Below are 12,500 nucleotides of genomic sequence, written 5' to 3'. Positions count from 1 at the left end.
ATAAACATCGTTTCGTACGTGTGAATGCGCGTTACGTTTATATTGTATTCGATTCACATAGGAAACGTGTAAAGAATTAATCATTACTACTAGTAATAGCAATTTTATTTCTTAATTTATTGATATATTAATTTGACTCTAAGAAAAAAATATAGATATTCGTTGTTTTTAATTTATATTATTTTTGTAATAATAATTTTTTTCACTTAATATTATTATAATAATAAATTATTTTATAATTAATATATATATATATATATATATATATATATATATTGGAAATTAAGAATTAATAGTATTAATGTTAAGAATTAATTATAAAATATAATAGATTGTGTGTATACGTGTAAAAGGAAAGAGGATCTTTGTTGTGGGTGGTCCTCGATCGAGATGATATTTTCTACTTTATTGAAGGTGAACCAGTAATCACGAGAGATCCCTCTCGATCAATGTGGTTAGTAAGATATATAAAACGAAAACATGAAGAGGAGGACTGGTTATTAATTTTAACTCGTTTATATATTTTTTATTAACAGGATATGAATCACTTTTAGATCTATAGAGACCTTTTTGAAAAATCAGAATTTAAAATATAATTCATCGTTATTTATGCGCGTTAATTTTTTCTTTTTTATTTTTTTTTTTTTTTGTTTTTTATTTTCCAAATGGCTACTCGTAAAATAAAATGACACTTTATACACCTTAACTTCCGGTGTTGTCGATTTGATATATTTGACTTTCGATTAATTTATGTTTCGTACATCATATATGTTAATCGAAAATCGATTGTGAAAAATGATTTTCGACGAACAGGATAGATCTTTACAAGTGAATATTCAAATATTCTTAAAGAGCTGTTTATATGAAGAAAAAGAGAAGGGGAGAAAAAAAAAGAAAAAAGAAAGAAAAAATAAGAAAGGAAAAAAAATTCTGATTTACGTCAAACTCATGCTCTTGTAGAATCTCGTCGATCATATTGAAGTGTTTGTGATCACGTATAACATAAGTACTTGATTTGTGTTTTCAGTCATCGATTGATCACGTTCCGATTAATACTCATCGTTATTGCATGTTTCCCGAGTCCATTCGAAATGATCGAACGAATATAAATATTTAATTTAAAAAGTGAATCAATAATTCTTGATGTCGTAAATATTCATTTAAGTTAATTTCAATCAGAATATATATATATATATATATATGATATATATATATCAAAATATATATATATATATATATATATATATATATATATATATATATATATACATTCTTCTTTTTCTTATCATCATCGATAAAACTAATTTATGATAACAATATATACATATATATAAAAGTAATAGTAGTAGTAGTAGTAGTAGAAATGAAAGAAATAAAAAAAAAAGAAAAAAGAAAAATATATAATATTACTTTGTGATTAGAAAATATATTTCTGTATGATTAGAAATAGAATTGTAATTTTTTCGAATTTAGTTTTCTAATGAAATATTAATATGCGATATTAAGAAATGAGTCATCGTTGTGTCAGAGTGACTATAGTAATCTTAAGCTAAGTTGACGTAACTTAGCTTGCTAGTAATCGATAGAAACAAGAAGTTAATGAAGATAACTTTTTTCTTTCCTCTTCTTTTCTTTTCTTTTCTTTTCTCTCTCTCTCTCTTTTTTTTTTCTTTCTTTCTTTCTTTTTATATCAAAGTGTAAAACATCAAGGATCACTCGAGCACAAACTTTTTTCGCCTTGCTGTTTTTCTTTTGCGAACGAATAAAAAATATCTTATGAATCTTTCAACAGGACTTATTTTTCTTTCTTTCTTTCTTTTTCTTTTTTTTTTTTTTTTTTTTCTCTTCTTTCGCCTCAATAAATTTTCGCTCCGGTACTACGCTCGTTGCAATTTTCATTTTGATTTTGATCTGCGAAGTTTATTATGTATGCATTTCGCTCGGTGGTAAATAAATGAAAAAAGAGCCAAGAGAGGGAAGATTAATATTTTGTTTGATGTCACTTAAAAAAAGAAAGAGAAAAATTAAAAGGAAATAATTTATGGAAATATGCGAGCCCTCATCGTATTTCGTTATCACGTATCTAAATATACATGCACATGTACACATACATAAATATGCGCGCGCGCGCGCGCTCGCGTGTACACGGATATATAAATAGAAGAAAATATTTGTTGAAACGGAAGAAGTAGAAGAAAGTTTTCGATTTTGCTTATCAAATTATTCGTTTCAGCTTCGCAGCTTTAGTTTTGTATTGACTTTTTTTTTGCGAAATAAAAACAACACTTATATATCGTACAATTTCACTTTCGCGTTGAATTCGATATTTTTTTTTTCCTTTTCGCAATTTTATTTATTTATTTATTTAGTAATTCCACACTCCCCCCCGCCCCATTGGAATAAGTTACATGCGAAAATCGAATCTTTCGAGTTTCGAAAGAATAAGAAGAAAAGAAGGAAAAGGGAAAAAAAAGAAAGAGACAAGTGGTACTCGGATACATCTTTAAATCTCGTAGTTAATTAAATATGCCACGAATAGCATAAGATTGTCAGTAGGTACTTAAGCTAGGTTCTCTTTTTTCTTTTTTTTTCTTTTTTTTTTTTTTTTGGATAAAAATACACGATGACTATGCACGAAAGTACGTCGTTGTTATTTTTTATTACATATACAAAATCTAAAAAGAGTAGAGAGAGAGAGAGAGACAGAGAAATAAGATATATATATGTAGTTAGTACATAACAAAATTGAATTTCTCGACTTTATTTTTAATCTTAAATTGTTAATCGAAAATCTGTAATATTTTTATATTATTATTTTCGTCGAATGGATAAAATTTATCAACATTGATTAGAAGATTAGGAGATCGAAGAAGAAAGAAAATTATATTTAAACTTTTCTTGATAAGTGAGATTATATATACATTTATATATACGTATATATGATAAAGTGTTCGTTCTCCAACCTTCACAGGAGGTTCCACGAAAAGGTGGAGCTATCGATTTCCTTTCATGCTAAAGTAGTTTGGCCAGGTTATAATGCTTGACTACACATTTCTTTCTTTTACCTTTTATTATGTCTTTTTCTTTTTTTTCTTCCCTCCTTATTTTTTTTTTTTTTTTTTTTTTCTTTTTTTATTATTATAAACGTTCCACACGATTCATCGTGTAGAACGGTATCGAAGCGAGCAATTTTTTAGCTGAGTATTTCACAAAAGAATTTTTATTATATAAAATTATTGCTTCGCGAATTCTTAAATCATAGTGAAAGCAACAATTCTTTATAACAACGTATACTTAATTAAATATAATTTAATAATTAATTGATTGATTGATTAATTAATTAATTGATTAATTAATTAATTAAAAGTCTTAACGACGTTGTAATTGAATACAAAGGATATAATTTCAATTATAAAATTAATTTTGTTTATTTTACCATAATACAGAACATTCTCGTGTCGTCTCGAATAACGAAATAAATCTAATGGCAAATCGCATCCAACGTTTTCATCCTTGATCAAAATTTCATCTTATACCAGGATGTTGGTAACCTTGAAGTTGTAGTTACATGCCAGAGAAGACCGTATTTAGAAGTACAACGGTAATCTCAGACTCGAGACAATGAACCGGTTTTCGCAAGTGGAGAAACATCTTTCTTTCTTCTCATCTTGGTTAGAAAAGAAAAGAAAAAGAGAAAAAAAATTCCTTTATATTAGAACGGTTTTTTTGATTAGGTAACCATTACTGCAAAAAGAGAAATATAACTACCTGTAAATTGCTCGTTCGGGTCAATGAACTTCAAATTGTTCAATTCGATCCGTGGTTATATGTATATATATATATATATGTATTAAAAATATATTAAAACTAAATAATTATTAATTTTATCATTTCGAGAAAAGAAATAAATTGTAACAATTAAAAAAAAGTAAAAAGAATGTAAGAAAATGAATGTATTTAGGATTATTGAATTTATCCAAAGGAAAAGAAGATAAGAAAAAAATTCAAAAATTTTAATCAAACGTATATATATTGTGAATTGTTCGATTCATACGAAAAAAGAAAAGAAAAGAAAAAAAAAACAAACAGTTTTAACAAAACTCAAATATACCTATGAAATATATTTACAGGTTTATCCCATATACACAATGAATTTAAGACAAACAAATTTAATTAAAAATTAAAATACGAAGAGAGAAAAAGAAGAAAAGAAAAAAATATTTGCTGATAGAAGAAGTGAAAACTTGGAAGAATTATAAAACGTAATGTTCCAATGGAAGAATTTGTCGTTGACCCTAGGTCATTGACCTTTATATATAAATATATACATATACACACACACATATATGTATATATATATATATATATATATATATATACTCATATATACATAACCGTAACAGTATACCGAGAAGAGTTATCTTATTTAAAAGCAGGTTTCTGTGAACGTACTATATCGTTACTGTATATACGTTCAAAATGGAGACTGTTGTAAGCGAGAAGAGAATCCTATGAGAGAACTGGGCCTGATTTCTCTCTCTCTCTCTCTCTCTCTCTCTCTCACTTTAAGCACATATATATATATATATATATATCTATATGTACTCCTTCCTTTCCTTACCATTTCCACTTTACCTTGTCCGGTTTAAGACCCAAAGCCGTTCTCCAATACACAGAAGAAGAAGAAGAAGAAGAAGAAAAAGAAGAAGAAGAAGAAGAAGAAGGAGAAGGCGAAGGCTTACTATTTGATTTCTTTCTTTGAGTTCCTTGATACGTGGCCATCGCGATCGTGGCGCCAACCAACGTCAAGGATCGGCAAGGAACGATCTCTTTCGCGCCAGCTGTTAAGTTGTCGTCGTTTGCGAGTCTCAATTGGTGGTGCACGTGGTCTTCCGTCTTATCCTTCTTATTTTTCTCTTTAGTGTCACTTGAGAATAATACCAATCGTAATAGATACGATCTCTCTCCTATCTTCTTCGTTATTTCTTATTTAATATAATTCTTCGTTAAACAGTGTTTTGAGTTGTTGGATGGATAAAATTTCAAAAGGGGGAAAGGAAAAAAAACAACTTAAAAGAGAAAAATAAATAAATCAATCGAAAAGAGAGAGAGAGAGAGAGAGAAAAAGAAAAAAGAAAAGGAAAGATAAGAAAAATTAAATATAAGAAAAGGAAGAAGGATCAAATTAATGGTGGTGATATAGAAAAGAAAGAAAGAGGGGAAATAATTTTGACAAATGGTGTAATTCGTATTTCGTGGTTGATAATCAATGCTCGATAGATGACGCTGATAAAACGTCGAAGAAAATTGGCGGGAATACTTTGGGAAGAGCGTTTTTTTTTTCTTTTCTTTTTTTTTTTTTTTTTTTTTTTATGAATGAATGATAAGAAAAGATAAACCTACGAATAAGTAAGTAAATAAATAAAAAGGCGAAAGAAAGAAACAACGAAAGGGAAAAAGAAAATAGAGATAGAACGAGAGATATGAAAATTGAGATGTCCGAAACAACGGATAAATATTTATTATCGTCGAGATCTATGTTGCAAGGATCGAGGATTTGTCAAGAACACGATCAGCAACAGGATGATGATGATGAACATTGTCCAAATGAAAATGATCACGATTACGAATCCTTGGAATATGAAGAAGACGCTTATTATTCGAATTCTACGACAACACCAAGTTTCGATGATATCGATGAATTATGCGATGATGCCGATGAGATCTTTGTTCATTGTTGGCGTGATTCGAATGGAGAAATCGATGAAATCGTAGTGGACGATGTCAATTTCACGATTGAACCGGAACTCCTTAAACCTGAGGAAGTCGGGAAATCGGGTTTACGTGGATTTCGAAAGAAAAGATCGGTCAGAGTGATATTTCAAGATTTTTCTAAACCGTATCTTGCGAAGATCATCAACAGTCAGAATTATAAGAAGTTATTAGAATTGGTGAAAGGTGCATCGAGTTTATTAAACAAAAAAAAAAAAAAAGAAAGAAAGAAAGGAAGAAATATCCTTTCTTCACTATTAATCTTATTTTTGATTTTCTATAATGTCATTTAATTTTGACATCGTGTACTAATTTAATTCATTCCTTTTCTTGATTTTCTTGCAATAAACTTAATTGTTAATTGTTCAAAGATCAATATTAATATTTATTAAATATATATATATATATATAATAAATTATAAATAGCTTTAAAAATTATGAAAAAAATTCTCAAATCGATAAAAAGGTGGTGTGTAATCATTAAAAAAAAAAAAAAAAATAAATCATTTATCTTTTAAAATATTGAACCAGAAAATTTCGTAAATGAGTTATGATCTAATTAGTAGCCTTAATTAGTATTCACGTGTCGAAATTTTGAAAAGGAGGTCATCGGGTGTTATCGGACACGTGAAAGTTTTGCACCAACTTTGGTACTCGACATATATATATATATATATATATATATATATATATACATACACATATGCATATATATGCACATACAGGGTACATATACATAGTATATAGACGTTATTAGCTATTAGAAATTGCTCGTAAATTTTACGAACGGGAAAAGAACGCTGTTAACCGCATACCATAGTTCCTTTCTTTTGTTCGAGTTAGTAATATATATGTACATAGGCCCCTCGTCAAGTATCGTTCCAACCTTCGACGTCATGCTAGTTAATCTAGTGATTAATTACAACCTGCAATCACGTACATCGTTAGTCAATATTTTCTTTATTGTTTCTTTTTCCTCCTCTCGGATGTTCTCTTTTTCCTTCTTTTTCTTATCTTTTCTTTTCTTTTTTTTTTGTTCTCTCATCAAATTCCTTTTCCAACGAGGTCGAGAGTAGTAATCTTGTCCTGTTCGTTTTTTTTCTTTTTTTTTTCTTTTTTTTTTTTTTTTGTAATTCTGAAGCTATAAACAACATATAAGAATAAAAAGATTAATATTATACTCGTTAAAGATAGATATCTCATAGTTGCGTAGTTTTCTTATAACGCAGAGAAGATTGTAATGCGATCGATAAAACGACAATGATCTAAGCCCGTTAGATCTTAAGACGAAGACGACGATGAACTTACGCAATAAACAAGTTGAATTTCTTCGATCAGTCACTGTACGTGACTGGGGCTTGTTGTCTCTCTCAATTTTCCTTCTACAGAGAATATAGATTTACATAATTATTGCTTAGGGAAATGAATTTAAAAAGAGAGAGACAGAGAGAGAGAGAGAGAGAGAGAGAGAGAGAAACAAAAACAACAAGAAAAAGAAAAGAAAAAGGAAAACAATATTAAAAGGAAAAAAGGAAAAAAGAAACGTAGAAACGGTGATCAGAATGTAGAACGCATGATTTTTTTAAAGATCGCATGATGATTTTTCAATGTATACAAATATTTTTCGATATAAATTGCTTTTATTTTCGGGAGGGTTTTTTTTTTTTTTTATTTTTATTTATTTTTCTATTGTTCATTTAATGAGGTTCTATTATGGTAACTGATCGTGATCGAGAAATTAGATATTCTATTCTAGTTATTCGTATGTATGTTTGTTGTGTATATGTGTCTATGTGTATGTATTAGAGTTTAATGAGTCAAGGAAGAAAGTATTTTTTAAAGCGCAATTCTCGTTTCTGTTTTCATAGGAGAGGATGCCTCTCTTCACCCAGCTGGTTCTCTTTCTCCATCGGCTGACAATGCAGCGAACGAGTTGCAAGGACTCACTTTAGAGGAACAAGAAAATCAGAAAGCTATTTGGAACGCGGAACTTGCTAAGGTATATGAATATATGTGACATGGATGTCTTTGAGTTCAGATACTGGAGTACCAATTAACTGTCCTAATTAATAAAGAGAGAGAGAGAGAGAGAGAGAGAGAGAGAGAGAGAGAGACAGAAAGATAATAATAGATAATGGGAAACTTAGTTTTTATTATATCAAAAATACTTAGCCTAAAAAGAATAAATAAATAAAAGGAAAACAAAGTAAAATAATGATGATGATGATGATGATGATATTTGAGACATAGAATTTATATTAGAAAATGTTTATTATTTTGTGTTAAATAATAATAAAAAGATATTTTTATTATAAATATTATATATATATATATAATATAAATATTATATATTATAATTTATTATAAATATTGGAAGATTAAAATAATAAACATATTATAACGTTATAATTATTTCGTGTTATATAAATAATAAAGAACGAAAGATAGTTTTATCGTAAATAGAAAAAAAATCAAATATCTTGAGGATTAATATAATTAAGTAGGAGAATATTGAATATAAATTTTAATATATATATATATATATATATATATACATTTTTTTTTTTTAATAATTGCTCACGCACAATATTATAATTATATTATATTAATTGCCTTTATTATACGAATCTACAAGTAGCTTATCATTATATTAAGTAATTTTCTTACAAAAAAATAATAAAATTTCAATGAAATTAAGATTGGTGCAAAATTAAATTTTACTACTTTTACGTTTCTAATATGATATAAATCTCAATTATTTTTCCACCAATATGACTTACATGATTTATTGTTATATTTATTTATTTATGTATATACATGGTATGTGTCGTAGATCGAGGAAGAAATAAATACACTCAGGCATGTATTGGCGAGCAAGGTGAGGGTTTCTCAAGAATTAAAGAGAAAATTGGGCATCAGCGTTTGGAAAGAACTCACCGATGACGTGAATCAGGGCCTGAAGAACGTTAAGGAGAGTCAAGTGTATGTGTGACTCCTTTTGAACGCGCGCGCGCACACGTGTGTGTGTATATGCGTATGTATGTATGAATGTATGTATGTATGTATGTATGAATGTATGTATGTATGTATGTATGTATGTATGTATGTATGTATGTATGTATGTATGTATATATGTATGTATGTTTGTGTATAGAAAATCTTTCTAATACTACTATACAACTCATTTATACTACTATACACTCATTTTCATTCTATTTGTCGATATTATCACTTGTCATCATTTTATACACATACACATACATACACGAAGACACGCACGCACATATATACGCATATATACTTGACTATCAGTAGCATATAAGAAATGTCGAGCAAAAAAATCGCAGCATGATTGATTGATTTGCTCGATCATGTTTTAAATATTAGAAATCATTTATGATTTTAATCGCTTTTATTTCAAATATTTATTCATCGATAACAACATTCTTTGTTAAAATGATGCTTCCAATTCCTAAGATCATAGATTTTAAAATACGCACACACACACACACACACACACACGTGTATATATATATATATACACATATATTATACATAATCATCCTTGTAGCAAATATTAGAAACGATAGAGAGCTTGGCATTTGGAGAAAGCTTTAGAGCGAGTAATAGAATATCAAGGACGTTACGTTCGTGTTCTATAAATGTTTTATATATATTTTTTGTTGGAGTTCAACGATAAATTTTTATATATATATATATATATATATATATATATATATGTATATACTTTAGAAAAATTGATCGTTTTATTTGCATCGAAAATTTTTCGTTATTACTTCATTGATTTTGTTCATTTATTTATTTATTTATTTATTTATTTATTTATTTATTTATTTATTTATTTATTTATTTATTTATTTATTTATTTATTTTTTTTTTACGAGATGTAGAACAAAGATGTATATCTACTAGACAAAAGCCCATTACTTCTATTCTTGTCCATTTTTATTTACATCTTCTTCCTACTTTCTCTATTCAGACACGTAGAACATTTCTTTTCTTTGACTTTTGGTTGGGTTCTTTATTCAGTTATCAGAACGTTGGAGAGAAACTCGGTCAGTTCAGCAAGGCGATTACCGACAACAGTTTGTAAGTACGCAAACCATAGTTTCTGCTATCAAAGATCCAACGTTCCTTACCTTTTTTCAATGTTTCAATGTTTTAATGATATTCTTTTTTTCTTTTCCTTTTCTTTTTTTTTCTTTTTTTTTTTTTTAAACATTATTATTTCACTTCACGTTATCGTGCGATATTTTCTTTCTTTCTTCTTTCGCTTGCTGCTTCCTTTCTTTTCATTTTTTTTTCTTATTTTTTTTTTTTTTTTTTTTTTTTTATTTCTTTTTTAATTTTTATTTCTTCTTTTTTCCCCCAATACAACAGATAAAACACAAATCTCGCTTTTATTTTCATTTCACGTTTTATTTCTCACATGCTACTTATTATCATCATGCAAGCTTATCATTAATATTAGATTGGTATAATTTATATTTAACAATGATCATGTAAAGATCATTAGATAGTTCACATTGAAAATATAAATGAATGACTAATTGGATATGTATGTTTGAGAAGGAACGAACGTGTGTTCTGTAAAGAATCAATATTAACATATTATTATTATTAGAAAGTATGTAAATTGTATACGTATTATTAACAAGTACAAAATTAATTTGTTAACTTTTTGTCTATTTTATTTAAAAATGTAAATCAATTAATTTTGTTTGTCTTATTTAGATTCCAAAAGACCGAGTCGGTCTTTAAAAGTACAGCCGAGAAAACAACGAGCATTCTTGGTGGTTTTGGCAGTGGCATTTCTATGAAATTAGGACAGATGCGTAATTCAGATAGTTTCCGTTCTTTGGAAGAAAGAGTTGGATCTGCTTATGAAAATGTTAAGGTAAATGTATCTAGAAATATGTAATTATAATATATGCATTATAAAATATTTTATTAATTAACTCTGATCAATTAACTCTGATCTGATTTTTTTTTCTATTTTATATATCTCACGTATAATATATACATATGTTTTTTGCAAAATGATTTTTTAAAATTATGCTATGTTAATAATTTTTATAAAATTATTTATCTATTTAATATATCTATTATTATTATTATTATTATTCCCATATCTATATATTAAATTATTCAAATTGTATTATATCTAAATGAAGTTGGTCTCTTGTGATATGATGGTTCAAAAAAAAAAACAAAAATGTAGTCTTTTTTCTATAGTGCAAAGGGTTAACAAAAGTTTTATGATATTTGAAAATGATATATGTATTTCATACATTTAATATTAATTTTATTGATTGTTAGACAAAAGTCGTGCCTTCGAGATCCAATTCGACGCAGAGCTTCGACGATGCATTACGAGAAGCAGAAGCAACGAGACGTGCATCAGCAGCACCATCAGCAACCAGTCCGACCATTCCCGAGGACAAACTTCTCTCTTAGAGTTGACTTTGAATTCTTTAATGGTCACCTGTCTCTCCTATTCCGCGCTACACACGCCAACGATTTATATGATATCGATCGTAAATTCTTTTATGATCGAAGACTATCTCTATCTCGCCCTATGCGCTCTATCACTTAATTAATTAATCGTCCATTGCATTTTTATAATAATCGGGAGCTAATCCACCGAATCAAGTGTACGGTTGGAGAGAACTTATATTATTATTATTATTATTATTATTATTATTATTATTATTATTATTATTATTATTATTATTATTATTATTCTTATTATTATTATTATTATTATTATTATTATTATTATTATTATTATTATATTAAAGGAAGGAAAAAAGGACCATGAGCCTACAAACAAAAAGAATAATGAGGAAGATTTGCCGAGCTCTTTGCTCATTGTTTTAAAATAATTACTATTACTATTACTATTATTATTATTATTATTATTACTACTATTATTATTATTATCATCATTATTATTTTTATTATTATTATTTTCTTTACTTTTATTATTATTATTATTATTATTATTATTATTATTATCATCATAATGATTATTGTTATTATTATATTTTTTTTATATAATATGATCATGTATTTCGGAACGTCACGAGCAATAATGTTATTGGCTGAAAAGATAAGAAAAAAAGAAAATTGTTCTTATCGATGAAGATTTAGGACAAAAATGAAGGAATGTTATTACGACACGTTCAAACTAAATAACGTATTATGTTTACGCGATTAAAAAATATTGAGCGTTATAAAAATTACACGTAAACTCGCAATTAGAAATGAATATTTCGACGAGCTTTTTATTTTTTTTCTTCTTTTCTTTTCTTTTTTTTTTTTTGTTTTTTGCTTTTTTTTTCTTCGTTCAACGACCACGCGTATTTCGTTTCGTTTTGTTTGTTTCTTTTCTTTTGTGTGTGTTTTTTTTTTATTTTCTTTGGTTTGTTTGTTTACTCGTTTTTTACTTTTTCTTCCTCTTTGGATTCTTGCATTCTTTGCATTCCTAATTTTTCTTTTTTATATCGTGAAACAACTATCTTTCTTTCTTATTTACTATAAGGTCGTTGTGATTTTATGGCTCTGACGTGACAAGTAGGTTCGTGGTCGAGATAGGTCAAGGAGCTAGTTCTTTTTTTTTTTCTTTTTTCCTTTAGTGATAATTTTGACGATTTTTTTTCTTCTGCTTTTTCTTTCATTTTCTTTTTGTTTTTTGCTGATTCATT

The 12,500-nt window shown here is 27.5% G+C and overlaps 1 protein-coding gene across 3 annotated transcripts in view; it reads left to right on the top strand.

Moving 5' to 3' along the window:
* The window catches only part of LOC118444654 (tumor protein D54), a 15,791-nt gene that overhangs the window by 2,429 nt on the left and 862 nt on the right, over positions 1–12,500 (top strand). The window contains exons 1-6 of one of the 3 annotated variants that reach the window (XM_035873128.2): positions 4,842–5,958; positions 7,641–7,771; positions 8,606–8,754; positions 9,823–9,882; positions 10,528–10,690; positions 11,113–12,500. The exon at positions 11,113–12,500 is cut by the window's right edge and continues 862 nt beyond it. In XM_035873128.2, coding sequence (XP_035729021.1) covers positions 5,484–5,958; positions 7,641–7,771; positions 8,606–8,754; positions 9,823–9,882; positions 10,528–10,690; positions 11,113–11,250 — 1,116 coding nt within the window. In that variant the 5' untranslated portion in view covers positions 4,842–5,483 and the 3' untranslated portion in view covers positions 11,251–12,500. Of the gene's footprint in view, positions 1–4,841; positions 5,959–7,640; positions 7,772–8,605; positions 8,755–9,822; positions 9,883–10,527; positions 10,691–11,112 lie in introns of those variants that run through there. The other 2 variants (XM_035873125.2, XM_085661693.1) reach the window with 2 other exon arrangements.

The sequence above is a fragment of the Vespa mandarinia genome, chromosome 15 (genome assembly GCF_050613455.1).
Source record: "Vespa mandarinia isolate Hongniang chromosome 15, ASM5061345v1, whole genome shotgun sequence".
Taxonomy (NCBI): domain Eukaryota; kingdom Metazoa; phylum Arthropoda; class Insecta; order Hymenoptera; family Vespidae; genus Vespa; species Vespa mandarinia.
This window is presented reverse-complemented; position numbering and strand designations above follow the sequence as displayed.